Source organism: Mobula hypostoma, chromosome X1, assembly GCF_963921235.1.
Source record: "Mobula hypostoma chromosome X1, sMobHyp1.1, whole genome shotgun sequence".
In the NCBI taxonomy this organism is placed as follows: Eukaryota; Metazoa; Chordata; class Chondrichthyes; order Myliobatiformes; family Myliobatidae; genus Mobula; species Mobula hypostoma.
The window spans coordinates 12930562-12947234 of NC_086128.1; the positions used below are offsets into that span (position 1 = coordinate 12930562).

At 41.5% G+C, this 16673-nt stretch overlaps 1 protein-coding gene across 1 annotated transcript in view; it reads right to left on the reverse strand.

The window, feature by feature from the left end:
- The window catches only part of esyt1a (extended synaptotagmin-like protein 1a), a 151054-nt gene that overhangs the window by 39736 nt on the left and 94645 nt on the right, over positions 1-16673 (reverse strand). Inside the window, exons 6-12 of the mRNA XM_063037306.1 lie at positions 15742-15831; positions 15100-15155; positions 13929-14049; positions 10471-10647; positions 7454-7536; positions 2616-2664; positions 751-840 (exon numbers count right to left, since the gene is read on the reverse strand). Coding sequence (XP_062893376.1) covers positions 751-840; positions 2616-2664; positions 7454-7536; positions 10471-10647; positions 13929-14049; positions 15100-15155; positions 15742-15831 — 666 coding nt within the window. The remainder of the gene's footprint in view (positions 1-750; positions 841-2615; positions 2665-7453; positions 7537-10470; positions 10648-13928; positions 14050-15099; positions 15156-15741; positions 15832-16673) is intronic.

Sequence of the window (16673 nt, forward strand, 5' to 3'; positions counted from 1 at the left end):
CTGTAGCCCATCCACTTCAAGACTCAACATGTTGAACATTCAGAGATGCTCTTCTGCACATCACTGTTGTAACACCTGGATATTTGAGTTACTGCCATCTTCCTATCAGTTTGAACTAGACTGGCAATTCTCCTCTGACCTCTCTCATTAACAAGGCGTTTTCACCCACAGAACTGCTGCTCACTGGACGTTTTCTGTTTTTCACACCATTTGCTGTGAATTCAAGAGAAAATCCCAAAAGATCAGCAGTTTGAAATATTCCAAACTGGCACCACACTTTGATCACATTCCTTCCTCATTCTGATGTTTGGTCTGAAGAACAACTGAATCTCTTGACCATGTCTGCATGCTTTTATGCATTGAGTAACTGCCACATGATTTAGCTGATCAGATATTTGCATTAAGGAGTAGGTGTACCTAATAAAGTGCCCACAGAGTAAATTTGCAGTATATGAGTGGTATTTTACAAAAACAAAAACAATGAAGGCAAAGCTGAATCAAATGTCTCAAAGAAAAGGCAATATTATGGAACAGGATCATTTCTCAGGAATGACTTGTCTACTTCTGATCAAATTCTAACTTACCTTTGAGCTAAGAATTCAATTCTCTAACAATATGAACTAAGAACAAACCAAATTCCAAACTATGTACAGAGCCATATATCAATTGTTGACCACTGCACTGTTCATCAGGCAAGCCAAGTTTTCAAATGTAAGACACTAAGAGCTCAAAGTTCAGACTTGCGATTACCTGCTCCAGTTTTGCTGGATCAGCATACAGGGTCAGCCACTCCAGTTTCAGATGAACTTTTCCTCTCTCCACATCCTTTAGAGTGAACCACTACACAAGAAAAAGCCAGAGGGTGCAGTCAGGCAAAAAAAAATACACAAAAGGAAGTCACATGAAAATAAGCCTCCTCAAGCCTGTCCTAGCAATATGCTCCAGGCCTCATCTCCTTTTCTGTGTCAATAACACATTGCCCTCATTCCCAAATCTTTCAAATTTATCTGCCTCCTCTTTAATACCCCCCTCCCAGTGATCCAGCCTCCACAAATTTCCAGGGTAGAAAATTCCAGATATTCATCCTGCTCTACATAAAGATGTCTAGGTTTTAAACTACTTCCCCTCCCCAATCACGTCACTGTGTCCCCTCGTTCAACTCTCCTACTATTCAAGTATAAAATTACATACCATTAGCAGTAATTTTAATTTCTTGGGAGGGGGGGAATTGGCAAATATTTTACTTGCAAATGATCTGGCAAAACATGATGCAAATTACTTGTATGTGATATCAAGCCACAAATCTTCCAGTTATCCCTTTTCCCCAACAAGAGTACAAATGATAGTAGCATACATAAAGGAAGGTTGAAATAAGCAGCACAAAGCTTCTTCTAACATAGCACAGTGAAGAACATAGTAGCAAAGGTAATTGAATTGAATTTACTTTATTTTCTTACATCCTTCGCATACAGGAGGAGTAAAAATCTTTACATTACATCTCCATCTAAATGTGCAATCATAGTAATTTATAATAAATAGAACAGCCAATGCAACATAGAAATACACTCAAATTAGCATGAGTTAATCAGTCTGATGTTCTGGTGGAAGAAGCTGTCCTGGCTTTTATGCTGCGGTACTGTTTCCCAATTGTAGCAGCTGGAATAGATAGTGGTTGGGGAAAGTACAGTTTCTATACCAGGCAGTGATGCAGTCAGTCAGGATGCTCTCAATTGTGCCCCTATAGAAAGTTCTTAGGATATGGGGGCCAGTCAGGATGCTCTCAATTGTGCCCCTGTAGAAAGTTCTTAGGATATGGGGGCCCATACCAAACTTCCTCAATCGTCTGAGGTGAAAGAGGCGCTGTTGTGCCTTTTTCACCACACAGCTGGTGTGTACAGACCATGTGAGGTCCTCGGTGATGTGGATGCCAAGGAACTTAAAGCCGTTTATCCTCTCAACCCCAGATCCATTGATGTCAATAGGGGTTAGCCAGTCTCCATTCTTCCTGTAGTCCACAACCAGCTCCTTTGTTTTTTGCAACATTGAGGGAGAGGTTGTTTTCTTGACACCACTGCGTCAGAGAGATGACTTCTTCCCTGTAGGCCACCTCATTATTGTTTGAGATAAAGCCAATCAATGTAGTGTTTTGGCAAATTTAATTAGCAGTTAGAGCTGTGGGTGACAACACAGTCATGGGTATACAGGGAGTAAAGGAGGGGACTTAGTACACAGCCCTGAGGTGCTCCTGTATTGAGGATCAGAGGGGTGGAAATGAGGGAGCCCACTCTTGCCACCTGCCTGCAATCTGACAGGAAGTCCAGGATCCAGCTACACAAGGCAGGGTCAAGGCCAAGGTCTCTGAGCTTCTTGTTGAGCCTGGATGGAATTATGATGTTGAATGCTGAACTGTAGTCCAAGAACAGCATTCTCACATAAGCATCCTTCTTCTCCAGATGTGTAAAGACGGTATGTAGAGTAACGGCTATTGCATCATCTGTCGGTTGTGTCAGTAGTTTAGTTTTGACAGTTCAGTGTTTCTTTTATGTAGACAGTGCCTCCCACCTCCCCTTTTATCACTGCCCAGTAATTATCTTTGAACCTCTACAAATCTTTACCTCATCTACAGTTTGATTTTTCATCACTTCCCCAAGATCCAGCTGCATTCTGAAATGAAAAAAAGATACAACCAACCATGATTATTTCCATAGGGGCCATCTACAAAAAGTTGGGATTTCTTTCCCATTTCATCAGGTGACCCAAGCAGCCCAACTGAGTCACTGTAAGAGAAAGCTTGTTTATAATATTTTACTATTATATATGATGGAAAGCTAGATTATGTACATGGTTGTCCTAAAATTTGCAGCAGATCTCTACCAGCTTTATTTGTGAACCCTGCCTGTGATATTCTGTTGTGTGACTATTCTATCATGTGTGATAGAATAATTTTTACCTGATGGAATTTGAACAAAGGTCTTGCTTCTGCAATCTCCTGTCTTTGTGAAAAGTGATGATTGCAAAGGAACTGAGTTTTGGAGGAATAAGAACAGCTGGGGAGGAAGAACTGTGAGATGATAGAAAAGTAGACAAGACTTAAGAGAGATTATCAGTAGAAGCCTGGCAAAATATCTGGTTGGTAGCAGAGGTGAAGGGGCAGCACAAGGCTCAGGCACAAAGACTGAAGTTAGGAAAGTTGGAATAATTACATGCAAAGCACTCATAAGGAAGAACCTACATGAAAAAAAACTACCAGAAATCAATTAGGAAGGCAAACGGTATTGTTGGCCATTCTTGCAAGAGGATTCAAGTACAAAACTAAAGATATCCTGCTCCAATTATGTAGGGTCTGAGTGAGATCCGGAATATAGTGCACAGCTTCTAGTCTCCCTAGCTAAGGAAGAAAATGGAGTAGGTACGTCAAAGGTTCACCAGATTGATTCCTGGGATAGCAGGTTTATTGTACGAGGAGAGATTAAGCAGCCTGTGTCTACAGTTTCTAGACTTCAGAAGAATGAGCAATCTCATTGAAATGTATGAAATTCTTAGAAGTTTGACCACGTAGTTGTGCAGAGTTTGCTTGCCAATCAGAATGAGGTAGTAAATTGGATTTGACTTTGGCTTTACAGGAGAAGCCAGAGAGGAGTAGTAGATGGTTGCCTGCCTGACTGGAGGCCTGTGACCAATAGTGTGCCACAGGGATCAGTGCTGGGTCCATTGTTGTTTGTCATTTACATCAATGATCTGGATGATAATATGGTTAACTGGATCAGTAAATTTGCAGATGACACCAAGATTGGGAGTATAGTGGACAGCAAAGAGGACTATCAAAGCTTACAGCAGGAACTGAACCAGCTAGAAAACTGGGCTGAAAAATGGCAGATGGAATTTAATGCAGACAAGCGTGCAGTGTTGCACTTTGAGAGGACCAACCAGGGTAGGTCTTGCACAGTGAGCAGTAGGGCACTGAGGAGTGTGGTAGAACAGAAGGATCTAGGGATACAAGTACATAATTCACTGAAAGTGGTATCACAGGTAGATAGGATCATAAGGAAATCTTTTGGCACACTGGCCTTCATAAATCAATGTATTGAGTACAGGAGTTCAGACGTTATGTTGAAATTTTATAAGACACTGGCGAGGCCTAATTTGGAGTATTGTGTGCAGTTTTGGTCACCTACCTACAGGAAAGATGCAAGTAAGATTGAAAGTGCAGAGAAAATTTACAAGGATGGTGCCGGGACTGGATGACCTGAGCTACAGGGAAAGTTTGAACAGGTTAGGACTTTATTCCCTAGGATGTAGAACATTGAGAGGAGATTTGATAGAAGTATTTAAAATTATGAGGGGTATAGATAGGGTAACTGCAAGCTGGCTTTTTCCACTGAGGTTGGGTGAGACAATCAACTTCCCAGCTCTTTACTTCACCCCTCCTCCTCCCAGTTTCACTTATCACCTTGTGCTTTTCCCTCCCCTACCCCCACATTTTAACTCTACTCTTTTTTTCTCCAGTCCTGCCGAAGGGCCTCAGCCCGAAACGTCGACTGTACTCTTTTCCGTAGATGCTATCTGGCCTACTAAGTTCCTCCACCATTTTGTGTGTGTTGCTTGGATTTCCAGCATCTGCAGATTTTCTCTTGTTTGTGATTGGTCTACAACTAGAGGTCATGAGTCAAGGGTGAAAGGTGAAATGTTTATGGGGAACATGAGGGGGACACTTCCTCACTCAGAGGGTGGTGAGAGTGTGGAATGAGCTGCCAGCACGAGTGGTGGATGCGGGTTTGATTTCAACATTTAAGAGAAATTTGGATAGGAACATGGATGTGGAGGGCTATGGTCCTGGTGCAGGTTGATGGGAATAGGCAGTTCAATGGTTCAGCTGAAGGGCCTGCTTCTGTGCTGTGGTGTTCTATGACTCTGTGATGTTTCTCCTGCTGGAGTGTGTGGCACTAAAGGCTGATTTATACTTCTGTGTCAACTTGACGCCGTAGGTACAGCGTAGCCGCGAACCCTACGCAGTGCCTACGCGGATCCCTACGCCGTAGCCTGATGCGCACCTCTCCCAAAATGTAACTATGCGTTGCGGCAACGCAGATCGCAACAACTGTGATTGGTCTGCTTGGTAGCATTGCATTTCCTCCTACGCTGCAATAGCTTCCCATTGGGTGACTGAAGGGCAGGGAAGGAACTCTGGCTGCAATGCTTTCCATAAAGCTTTACAGACCTCCAAAATTATGGAGGACACATTTCACTTTTACAAAAAAAGATGCTCGCTCCTTGTTTACCCCGAGAAAGACTACCATGACCATGAAGCCTTGCACAGGCAGGTGTGTGCACATGTGTGATGTGTGCGAATTGCAGAGCGGCGCAGACACACCAACGCACAAGTATAAATGCTCACAACGCATGTAGGCCACTTGCATAGGTTACAGCGTCGAGCTGACGCAGAAGTATAAATCAGCCTTAAGGGTCATAGTCTTACAGTTAGTGATCAGCCATTCAAGAAAGCAGTAAGAAATTTCTTCACCCAGGTGGCGGTGTATCTTTTGAATTCACTGCCCAGGAGGGCTGTGAAGGCTTAGTCATTGAGCATATTCAAGAGAGAAATAGGTAGGTATTAGATATTGAAATCAATCAAGGTTTATGAAGTTAGTGCAGGAACCAGGCTGCCAAGTAGAAGATCACAAACACAAGAGATTCTGCAGATGCTAGAAATCCTAAGCAACACACAAAAAATGCTGGAGAAACTCAGCACATCAGACAGCATTCATTCAAATCAATAAACAGTCAACATTTCAGGCTAAGACCCTTCAGGACTGGAGAGGAAGGGGAAAGACTCCAGAATAAAAAAGGTGGGGGGGGGGGGTCACATGAGAGGAAGAAGGGACAGCCAGAAGAGGATAGGTGAAGCCAGATGGGTGGTAAAGATAAAGGGTTGGAGAGGAAGGAATCGTATAGGAGAAGAGAATGGACCATAGGAGAAAGGGAGGGAGGGAGGAGGGGACCTGGGGAAGGAGATAGGCAGATGAGGAGAGATAAGAGGCCAGAGTGGGGAATACAAAAAGAAGGGAGGGATTCTTTTTAACCTGTAAGGAGAAATCAATATTCATGCAATCAGGTTGGAGGCTACCCAGACAGAATATAAGGTGTTGCTCCTCCACCCTGAGGGTGGCCTCGTCATGGTATAAGAGGAAGCCATGGACCAACATGTCAGAATGGGAATCGGAATTAAAATGTTAGATTTGCTATAAATTTGTTAAATGGAGAGGAATGAGGGGGCTGAATGGTCTACTGTTTCTATTTCCAGGTCCTTATTTTCCAAGATGGCTTCCCCAGTAGTGACTCAGGGAAGGTCCCCTTTAACTAGTAACACATAGGCCTCAATTCTCATGTTAGACCTGCCTCAGCCTGAGAAACTGTCATTCCTTGTGGGCACAAATTATGAAATGTAAAAGTTATTAGAGAGGCTGCAGAGGAGATTTATCAGGATATTGCCTAGAGAGCACGTCATGAGGATAGATTGAGTAAGCTCGGGCTTTTCCTCTTTGGGGTGAGGGAAGATGAGAGGTGACTTGACAGAGGTGCACAAGATGATAACAGGCATATATAAAGTGGAAAGCTCGAGACGTTTTCCCAGAGTGGCAATGTTAAAGTGATTTTTGGGTTTAGGTCATTTACATTTAGCAAATGGCTTTGGCCACCAGTCTTCTGCTCCTTGACAATGTACTGTGGATTTAGTTTGTAACAATGCATTTCCTAAAAGCTGTGAATACCAGTCCAGATGCTGCTGGTGCCTGTGGGATGAATATGAACCAGAAGGTGTGAAGTTTGCATGTAGTTTCAAAGACAGCATTATCTATAACTTTGTAAATATGGATTGCCCTTTGTGTTTAGCAAATAAATATCGAGCTCCACACTGGGCCAGCAGACCTTTCCACCGAAAGCGTCTCCATATGATGCCTGCGATATCTTGTTTTGTCGAATAAAGAAGCTGCTTTGTATCTACCAGTAACTCTCTCTCTGGTGATTTCATTCACGCAACAACAGGCAAAGGCAAATATGAAGTGATTGGAGGAAAGTACAGGGGAAATGTCAGAGGTAAGCTTTTTACAGAGAGTGGAGGGTGTGCAGAATGCCCTGTCAGGAGTGGTGTGGAGGCAGATACATTAGGGACATTTAAGAAACTTTACATAGGCATATGGATGATAGAAAAATGGAGGGCTATGCAGGAGGGAAGCATTAGATTAGATCAAAAGGTTGGTATAACATCATGGGTTGAAGGACCTGCACTGTTCTATTTTATAAAGCACACACACACATACTCGCACTCCTATAAACATAAGGTACACTGATGTATACTTGTATGCAGATCACTACTGAACATGTATCTGTGTACACAGCCTCATATACAACAGAGACAGTGGATGTGTCTATACACAAACATACACAGAGCTCTCACCTGCCCAAGAAATCATCCTGATCTGGATCTTTATCGAACATCTCAATTTCAAACAGCTGACCAGGAACTTCGTGGACAATCACCTGTGGGATACAGAGAACAGGTCAGAAAGCAGGCACACAAGATACAGTAAAATTAGTTTTGAGATTTCCAATTCTCTATCTCTTGGAAGTCTGACATTTTCTCAAAGCAATTTGTTCCAAGACTGTAATGTCTAGCACAGTATTACTTTGATCCTGCCTGGCGAATAACTTTCAAAAAGCACGTTGCTTCTATTTGAAAGAATTTGAAAATATATGAATGATTTTTCATGTGGTATAGTTCATTAAGATGGGAAAATAAAATAAATGTATCCTCTTCTGTCTAAAGCTGAACATATTTCTACCATATTGCTGACATCTTGAGTTGGAAAGCAAGGTGCTCATTCAACCACGTGACTTGAGAAAATACAGGTTTTGTTAATTTTGTATTTAATAGTGGACACTGCTATTTTATTGACTACTAGTGCAAGAGGAAAAATAAATGCTGTACTGAGGAATCTTGTATACGTACTGTTGATTAGCAAATCACTAGTGTTCATGAGGTTTGGGGTATATCCTCATACTCTATGAACCTGGTCAGGTAACAGGTCGCTCTGTAGGTCAGCATTTTGGTGACAGTGACCACAAATCCCTGACCTTTACCATAGCCTTAAAGAGGAATAAGAGCAGACAGTATGGGAAAGTATTTAATTGGAGGAGGACAAATTATAATGGTGTTAGACAGGGACCTGGGAACGGATGTACACAGGGAAAGCAACAATGGAAATGTGGAGGCTGTTTAGGGAGCACTTCCATGGGGTTCCCATTGAAGCTGGGAAAGGATGGTAGGATGAAGGAACCATAGCTGACAAGAGATGGGGAACATTTAGTCAAGAGGAAGGAAAAAGCATACTTAAGGTTCAGGAAGCAAGGACCAGACAGGGCTCTTGGGATATAACAGGTTGGCAGAAAGGAGCTGAAGAATGGATTTAGGAGAGCTAGAAGAAGGCACAGGAAGGTCTTGGTGAGTAGGATTAGAAAAAACCCCAAGGCGTTCTACATGTATCTTAAGAACAGGATGATGACTAGAGTGAGGGTAGGATCGATCAGGGATGGAAGAGGAAGCGTGTGCCTGGAGTCAGAGGAGGTAAGGAAGGTCCTTAATGAATACTTCGCTTCAGTATTCGCCAGTGAGAGGGACATTGACATTTATGAGGACAGTGTACAACAGCGCATATGCTAGAACATGTCAATGTTAGAAAAAAGGAAGTGCTGGAATTTTGAAAAACATTAGAATTAACATACCCCAGGTTAACTACTGGAAGCAAAGGAAGAGATGTCTGTGCATTTGGAGATGATCTTTGCACCCTCACTGGCCACGGGAGTAGTACCAGAAGACTGGAGGGTGGCAAGTGCTGTTCCTTTGTTCAGGAAAGGGAGTAGGAATAACGCTGGGACCTACAGACCAGTGAGTCTTACTTCAGTAGTGGGAAAAACATTGGTGAGAGGAATGGATTTGGAATGTTGAGGGTGGAACACTGCGGGAGGATTGTGGGGCAGGTGGCAGTTAAGAAATGCCAGGATAGGGGGTGGCATAGGTACAGACACACCCAACCCTGAGGCACCAGACAAAGTCATCTGATTCCAAAGATGAGTCAGAGATAATTTCAAAGATAAGAACCAAAGATGATCCCAAAGGTAATCAGTCATCTGCTTATTGATCATTACAGAATGTCTTTCTGGTGCTTCCCACTCCCTCCCCTCTCCCTTTCTCAGTCCACAAGAGGCCCACATCATCAGTCACATACATCATGAATTTTTTTTTGTTTGCGGCAGTAGTACAGTGCAATACATAAAATTACAACAGTACTATGCAAAAGTCTTAAGCACCCTAGCTACATATATGTGCCTAAGACCTTTGGACAGTACTAGTGTGTTGGCCTTCATTACTCAGAGTATTGAGCTCAAGAGTCACAAGGTAACATTGCAGCTCTATAAAGCTACTCAGACCACACTTAGAATATTGTGCTCGGTTCTGGTCACTTCATTATAGGAAGGATGTAGAAGTTTTAGAAAAATGCAGAGATTTACCAGGATGCTGCCTGGATTAGACAGCATGTCTTATGAGGATAGGTTGAGCGAGCTAGGATGACAGGTAACTTGATGGAGGTGTACTGCAGATCGAGTGGATAGCTAGAAACATTTTTCCAGGCCGGAAATGGCTAACACCAGGAGACATAATTTTAAAGTGACTGGAGGAACACTTAGAGGTAAGTTCTTTACACAGAGTGTGGTTCAGTGTGTGGAGCGTGCTACCAGGGTGGAGGTAGAGGCAGACACATTAGGGGTATTTAAGAAACTCTTAGACAGACACATAAGTGATAGAAAAAAGGGGCTACATAGGAGGGAAGGGTTAGATTGATCTCAGAGTAGGCTAAAAGGTGGCACATCATTGTGAGCTGGAAGGCCTGTACTGTGCTGTAATGTAATGGTTCTATTTTCTAATGGCTGCTAGGAAAAGATTTTGTATTTATTTGAAAAATAGAACTTTCTCACTTAAGGTATGAGATGTATTCACCCAAAATGCTGGAGGAACTCAGCAGGTCAGGCAGCATCTCTGGGTTTTCAGTATCTGCAGAATTTCTTGTTTACAAGTATTCATCTTCCATGTCTATTAGAATCTCTGGTGGCTGCCTACAGATTGGCTGTTGCGATACTTGTGTGATAAAGTCATTATACAATGGCATTTCTGGCATACCTAAAGGTTCCCACCTGACCGGGCAGGAGCCAGGAATTGTTGTGATGCCACACTAGAAAGACCTAAGAATGGTGAGTATTTATCTGATAATTTGGTGCCAGTTGGGAATTCTGGCATTGAGTTCTGATCTTAATCCTAGCTTCCTACAATCATTACGTGGCAGAACTGCCTTACCAGGCCCTGAGAAGTGCAGGAATTGTACTGTTAAAGAGGATGAAACCACAATGAAATTCACCCACCTCATACATTTCATTCCACTTGGGATTCACAGACTCACTGATGGTCTTGCTCATGAATGTCTGTGTGCCCACTCGTACAATTGCATATGGATCAGATTTTCCTTTGATGATTCCTTTGACATACGTATCTTTTGACTCCAGGCATGCTGCTTCAATTAGGTAGATCCGCACTATTCCCTAAAATTAAAAGCATATATTTAAATCCCTCTTACCAAACTACTGGATTACTGTATCTGGCATGTTGATTAACTGAGTACAGGCAGCTAGTTAGACCTTGCACCTGGTGTCAACTATATTAAATAATTCAGTTCAAAAACAATGCAACATTGCTGGGATTTCTCCATTTCTCCATTTCTAGTTGTGTCAGCAACCTGGGATTAATTTCTGGATAAATTATTTACACTTCAGTTTTCTGACATTCATATACATTGGAACATTCCTTCTATTAAATAAGACCAATTAAAAAGTAAAATAAAGGAGAAGGAATCCTATCATCATTGCCTAGACAGTAAGGTGGCAGAGTGTCACCTTTCATAGAACTAACCTTCATCCTATTGAAATCAACACAACAAAGGTGAGCTTGTTCTACCATCTGAAATTCGACTCAGATCACACTTCAAGATCACTTTAACAGATCACAGCTGTTTGACTTCACAGTTACCCTCCATTCAAAGATCCCCCTCTTTTGTCCATTCAGCCAGATCACCACACCCTTTGTTGTCAAGGAAGAGAGGTGGTAAGGAAGCAAAATATCAAGAAGGCTGCTTGCCCTAACTCTGTCTCCCCTGCCATCCACAAACACTGCATTAACCAGCTGTCTCAGTCTTTGCTGACATTTTCAATCAGTCTCTCAAACTATGCACTGTTCCAGCATGTTTCAAAAAATCTGTTACCATTCCAGTCTCCACAAAATCAAAGATCACTGGACTCAATGATTACAGGCCAGTTGCACTCACATCAGTCAAGATGAAAACTTTTGAAAGTTGATCATGTCATTTCTCAAATCCTGAACTCAAAACTTTCTAGATCTGCTGCAGTCCACCTACAGAACCAACAGAGCACTAGATGATGCTGTTAATATCGGTCTGGACTTCATACACATTAGCTCCTCTGGTACACATGTCAGGATTCTCTTTGTTGATTTCAGTTCAGCCTTCAATACCCTGAGCTTCTGCAAGAAAAACTCACCAAACTTAATCTACTAGGTCCCACCTGGAGGTGGATCACAAACTTCCTCTCTGACAGTCTGCAATACGTGGGCCTAGGCAAGCATATCTCCACAACCCACTCAGTCAGCACTGGAGTGCCACAGGGGTGTGTCCTCTCCCCTCTCCTATTTTCTCAATACACCAATGACTGCATCTTCAGTAAATCTGTTAAGCTGATAAAGTTTGCAGACAACACTACAGTCATAGGACCAATCACCTGGTAGGGGGAAGGGGGGAATGAACCCAAGTACCACCAGGAAGGAAGTAAACAAGCTTGTGTAATCACAACAACTTGGAGCTAAATGCTCTCAAAACCATGGAGATGTATAACAACATCAGGAAAAATGTGTCTCCTCTGTACCAACTCATCATCGACAACTCGACAGTTAGCACTGTTTCAACATTCAGATTCCTGGGCATCATTATTTTGCAGGACCTCATGGGAGAACCATATCTCCTTCATAAAACAAAAGAATCAGCAGAGAATGTACTTCCTGTGGCAGTTGGTAAAATTCCATCTTCCCCAGAACATGCCAGTACAATTCTCCACTGCCATCATAGAGAGCATCCTCACATCAGACATTACTGTCTGGTTTGGTGCAGCATCCTCTCACAGCGTTCAAAAACTACAGAGAACTGTCAGGTAAGCAGAAGAGGTTATTGGCTGCAGTCTACCATCAATACAGGACTTGCATATGTCCAGGACAAAGAAGCGAGCAGGAAAAACTCACTGCTGACAATGCCTATCCTGCAAACTGCCTTTTTGAAAGGCTCCCTTCTAGAAAATGTTTAGGGCCATTAAAACAATATCTTCATGCAATCTTGAAAGTTTCTTCCCACAAACAGTTAATCTTATCAACCAGCACACCCCCCCAACACCCTACTCTATCTATTACCCCATCACTGCACTGCACTGTAAACACTTAAAACCGCTTTTTATAATGCGGCTTACATTATAAATATATACTGGCACAGTGGATTCCAGTTAATTGGCATATCAGTTAATCAGGGCAACCATTTATTTGGGACAACTCTTGAAGAATAAAGCTAATCTAGAAAATACCCGGGATTCCCTTTGTTTATTTGGGACACCATGCTGCTTAATTGGGGAAGGAGGCTGTTGCCAAACAGTTTCTAACAAGTGTCAGTCGCCCACATTTGTGCGCTTGTTAGACACAACACCGTGCTTCGAGCAAAGAGTTTTTAAAATAGCATCAGTTGTGTGTGTTTGTGTTTGAAAAGCAGTGATTTTTGTCACTTATAGTTGGCGAGAAATAAGCAGTAAGACAACTTAAAACTATTTTGCTCACTGTGGCTTCAAGCATTCAGGAGTGGAGATGCCAGAAATGGTTGAGAGTGAAAATGAAATGATTTCACTACTTCAATAAGTTAGAAACTACAAAAATTTTAAGGTATTGACAATCATCTTGAATGTTATAATGAAAATGAAGATTTGAAGGATACAACTGTCAACAGTATTGTATGAAGGCAGTCCATTATCTGTACTAGGTGTCCGCACTCATTTTGTTCGTTTGCAGTCAAAAGAATGTGCCACGGATATATTCCTCCGTCGGTAAGTATTAGGAACTAATATAGTTTTATAGCACTGCAGTAGTATTGTTAGTGTTCTGATTTGTTCTGTTTTTTCATTTAAATTCATAATTTGTTACTCAGTTTGTCTTTTTTATACCTTTTTAAACTATTTCCAGGAAACTTCTGTTAATTGGGGCAGCTGCTTAACTGGACCAAATTGTAATGGTTCTGATGTGTCCCAATTACCTAAAATCCACTGTATTTGTTTATTTAACTAAATTTTATTCCATAACCATTTTTAACCACCAACTTTATTAGCTTTTATATACAAAATAAATTATAATTCTTTATAATTGTTGAATGTTGTTGTTTTTTGTTGCATGCCGTGCCCTGACCAACACACTACAGCAAATTCTTAATACATGTAAATGTATATGACAAATGAAGTTGATCCTTGAAATGCTTCACTCCTAAGGTAGTAAAATGAAACTCCACCCTTGCTTTATAACTCTAAAAAGTTCAAACTACTTCCATGCCTCTCTATAATTAGCCAGCATTATATTATTACTAAGTGGCTTAATATATTGTTGATCTCAACAGTGTCTGAACAGGTGATTTCATGGCAAACACACCACTAAAAATGCACCAACTGATTTTGGAGTAATTACTTTACAGAAAATGACTTTGTTGGTCATGATTTGATGTCATGATACATACCCGAGGCAAAGGAGAACGGAGTTCAGCCACGTGCAAATCTGCAACAAGAGGGCAGGTAATCCGGTTTGGCAACACCAAGAAAGAGGCAATGGTGTCCATAAGTATGGTGTCAGACTTTGAACTGTTCAAGTGAAAAAAAGAGGCAGCAAGGTTTATAGAGTAATAGGGAAGAGAGTGGGAGATAAAGAGAGAGTGTCTTTGAGGATTTCACTACAAAATTACAAAACTAAAGGGAAACTGTTAATTTTAAAGCAGGCTGATCTACAATATAATGCTTAGTTACTCAAAGGTGAATTTAACTAGAGATCAGGTTCATGAATAGTAATCATGGTTCATCAAGTGTTTTAGATACTCCCTGGAAATGTTTTCAGACACATCGTTTTCTGGACAGTGGTGCAGCTACTTCACAGCTTCAAAGACCATGTTCAATCCCGACCTCCTGAGCTGTCTGTGTGGAGTTTGCACGTTCTCCTTGTGACCGTGTGGGCTTCTTCCCAGTGCTCTAGTTTTCTCCTACATACTAAAGACGGGTGGGTGGTGGGTTAATTGACCACTGCAAATTGTCCCGTGTGTAGGTGAATGGTAGAATCTGGGGAGAGGGGTGGTGGGGGGGCAGAATTGATGGTAACATGGGGGAATAATAGTTTATACAGAAGTAAATGGGAGGATGGGATTAATGGCACATTGGTAAATTATTATTGTGTATATTATTATTCTGTACTTTATTATTAGTTAAGTCTGCACACCGCTAAATGTGTTTTTAAATGTTGCTGCTGTAACAAAAGAATTTCCCATTCGGGATCAATAAAGTACTTTTTTATTATTATTGCTTCGAGAGCTAGCATAGATCAATGGACCAGATGGCCTTCTCAGTGCCAGAAGAAAATATGAGAAATATTTATTTACCATATTCTCCAGATGGCCCTCATCTCTCCTTTACCAAAACAAATAGGTCCTCATTAAATCATTCAATTAAATCTTGTATATTTGTGAAATTGTATTATTAGTTACATTTTTCAACATACGTTGATCTTACTCAGTTACATATTGTTCATTCTAAGAAGCTGATAAACTTCTAGAACTTAAAATAGTTTCATATTGTTCTTGGGAAAAAAAAATCTTACAAATACTTTGGCTTTATTTTTCATTTGGATCCTATAAAAATCATTACCTCAGCCCTGGAATATCCAGCAGGTTGGTAAGACCTGTCCAGTTAATCTCCAGCACCTGAAAGGACACCAAGTTTCTCAATCACTTTCAGAATATCAGCTTTAATTTAAGACACTAGAGGTGTCATTCTGCACTCAGTATCAGACCTGTGACTCTAAAACTAACATGCCAATCAAATTTGTATAGGCTCATAATGTCTTATTCATTTTGGTTTAAAACATATTTTGATCTACATCTCTCATTTAAAAAAACAAGTACTGCTCTATCAGTTAAACTGATGAACCAATGAATTTCTCCCTGCAGTCAAGAAGCAAAGGTCAAAGATAGATCACAAGCAATAGCAACTCAACTATAATATAGCTCTGATACCAACACTACTATCACCTAGGAAGTTCCAAGGAAAACCTGAAAGATATGACACACACTGACAAAGTCAGCAGCTCAAACGGTTTTACGAAGCAATTTAATAAAATAAGTTATAACGCATCCTGTTGGATTCTGGCTGGAGGCATTAAATATGACTCAACATTCCTGTAGAGAAGAGCCCAAAATCATTTGCAGGATCAATCTCAAATCAATTTTTTCTAATCCCTCCTCTTCTGTTACAGTAGCTGTTTTTTTCCTTCTACAACAATTTCCTTACTGGGCGTCGGATGAAGAACAAGGTCACTGCTCCCACCAATGGCATGTCTCCAATTAAGGGCTCAAGAATCACTCGAAGCATTCCATGGAGCTGTGGGGAAGATAGACAAACGTCAGTAACTGAAAGAATCAATGGCTCTGAGCTTGCACAGAAGACATCTATCACTCATGGTGCAGAATCACAGCCAAGAATACGGAAATTGGCCAGCAGTTTGTTCCCCAAGCTTGCCTCTTATGGAACAGCTGCGTTGAACAGGTGGCTAATATAACAGCAGCCATTGCAGCAAGATTATGCTTTAATACCACTGATTCTCCTTCTGAAGCCACACTTCAATACTTATATAGGGACCGTGGCTCAAGTCAACAGTGCCCATCTGTTCCCCTCATTCCCAATTCTGTTACCTCAACTCCGTGGCTTTTTCTATTTCTGTAGCTTGTTTCTTTGCCCTATCATTGACCTAATTCTGAGTCCAATATTCTCATAACCTGGCGTAAAACCAGCCATTTTGTCACAGTGGCTGACACCATACTGTCTCATCCACTTACTCCTGCAATCCAGATGATGCTTGCTTTCTAGGAGGGTTGGCTGCAAATTGGCCGCTGGTGCATCTGGATGGCTGCAGATTGCCTGTTTGTGCAAATTGGCTGCGCGTTACCTGCTGGCGGCAGACTGCAAACAGTGCATTTTGCTCTTGCCATAATTTTATTAGATAGATATTTTATTGATTCCAAAGGAAATTACAGTGTCACAGTATTAGACGCTGTCTGTATAAATAGCAATTTTTTTTAAGTGAGGCACAAACATATTTGCACCTGATATCCCTGTGTAGGGCTTGCTGGTGCTTGCTCCAATGTAGGTCTGAGTTTCCTTGTCCACACCCACAAACAGAGAAATTGGTGCCCTACTCTTGGCCGTTCATGTAGTGCTGTGTA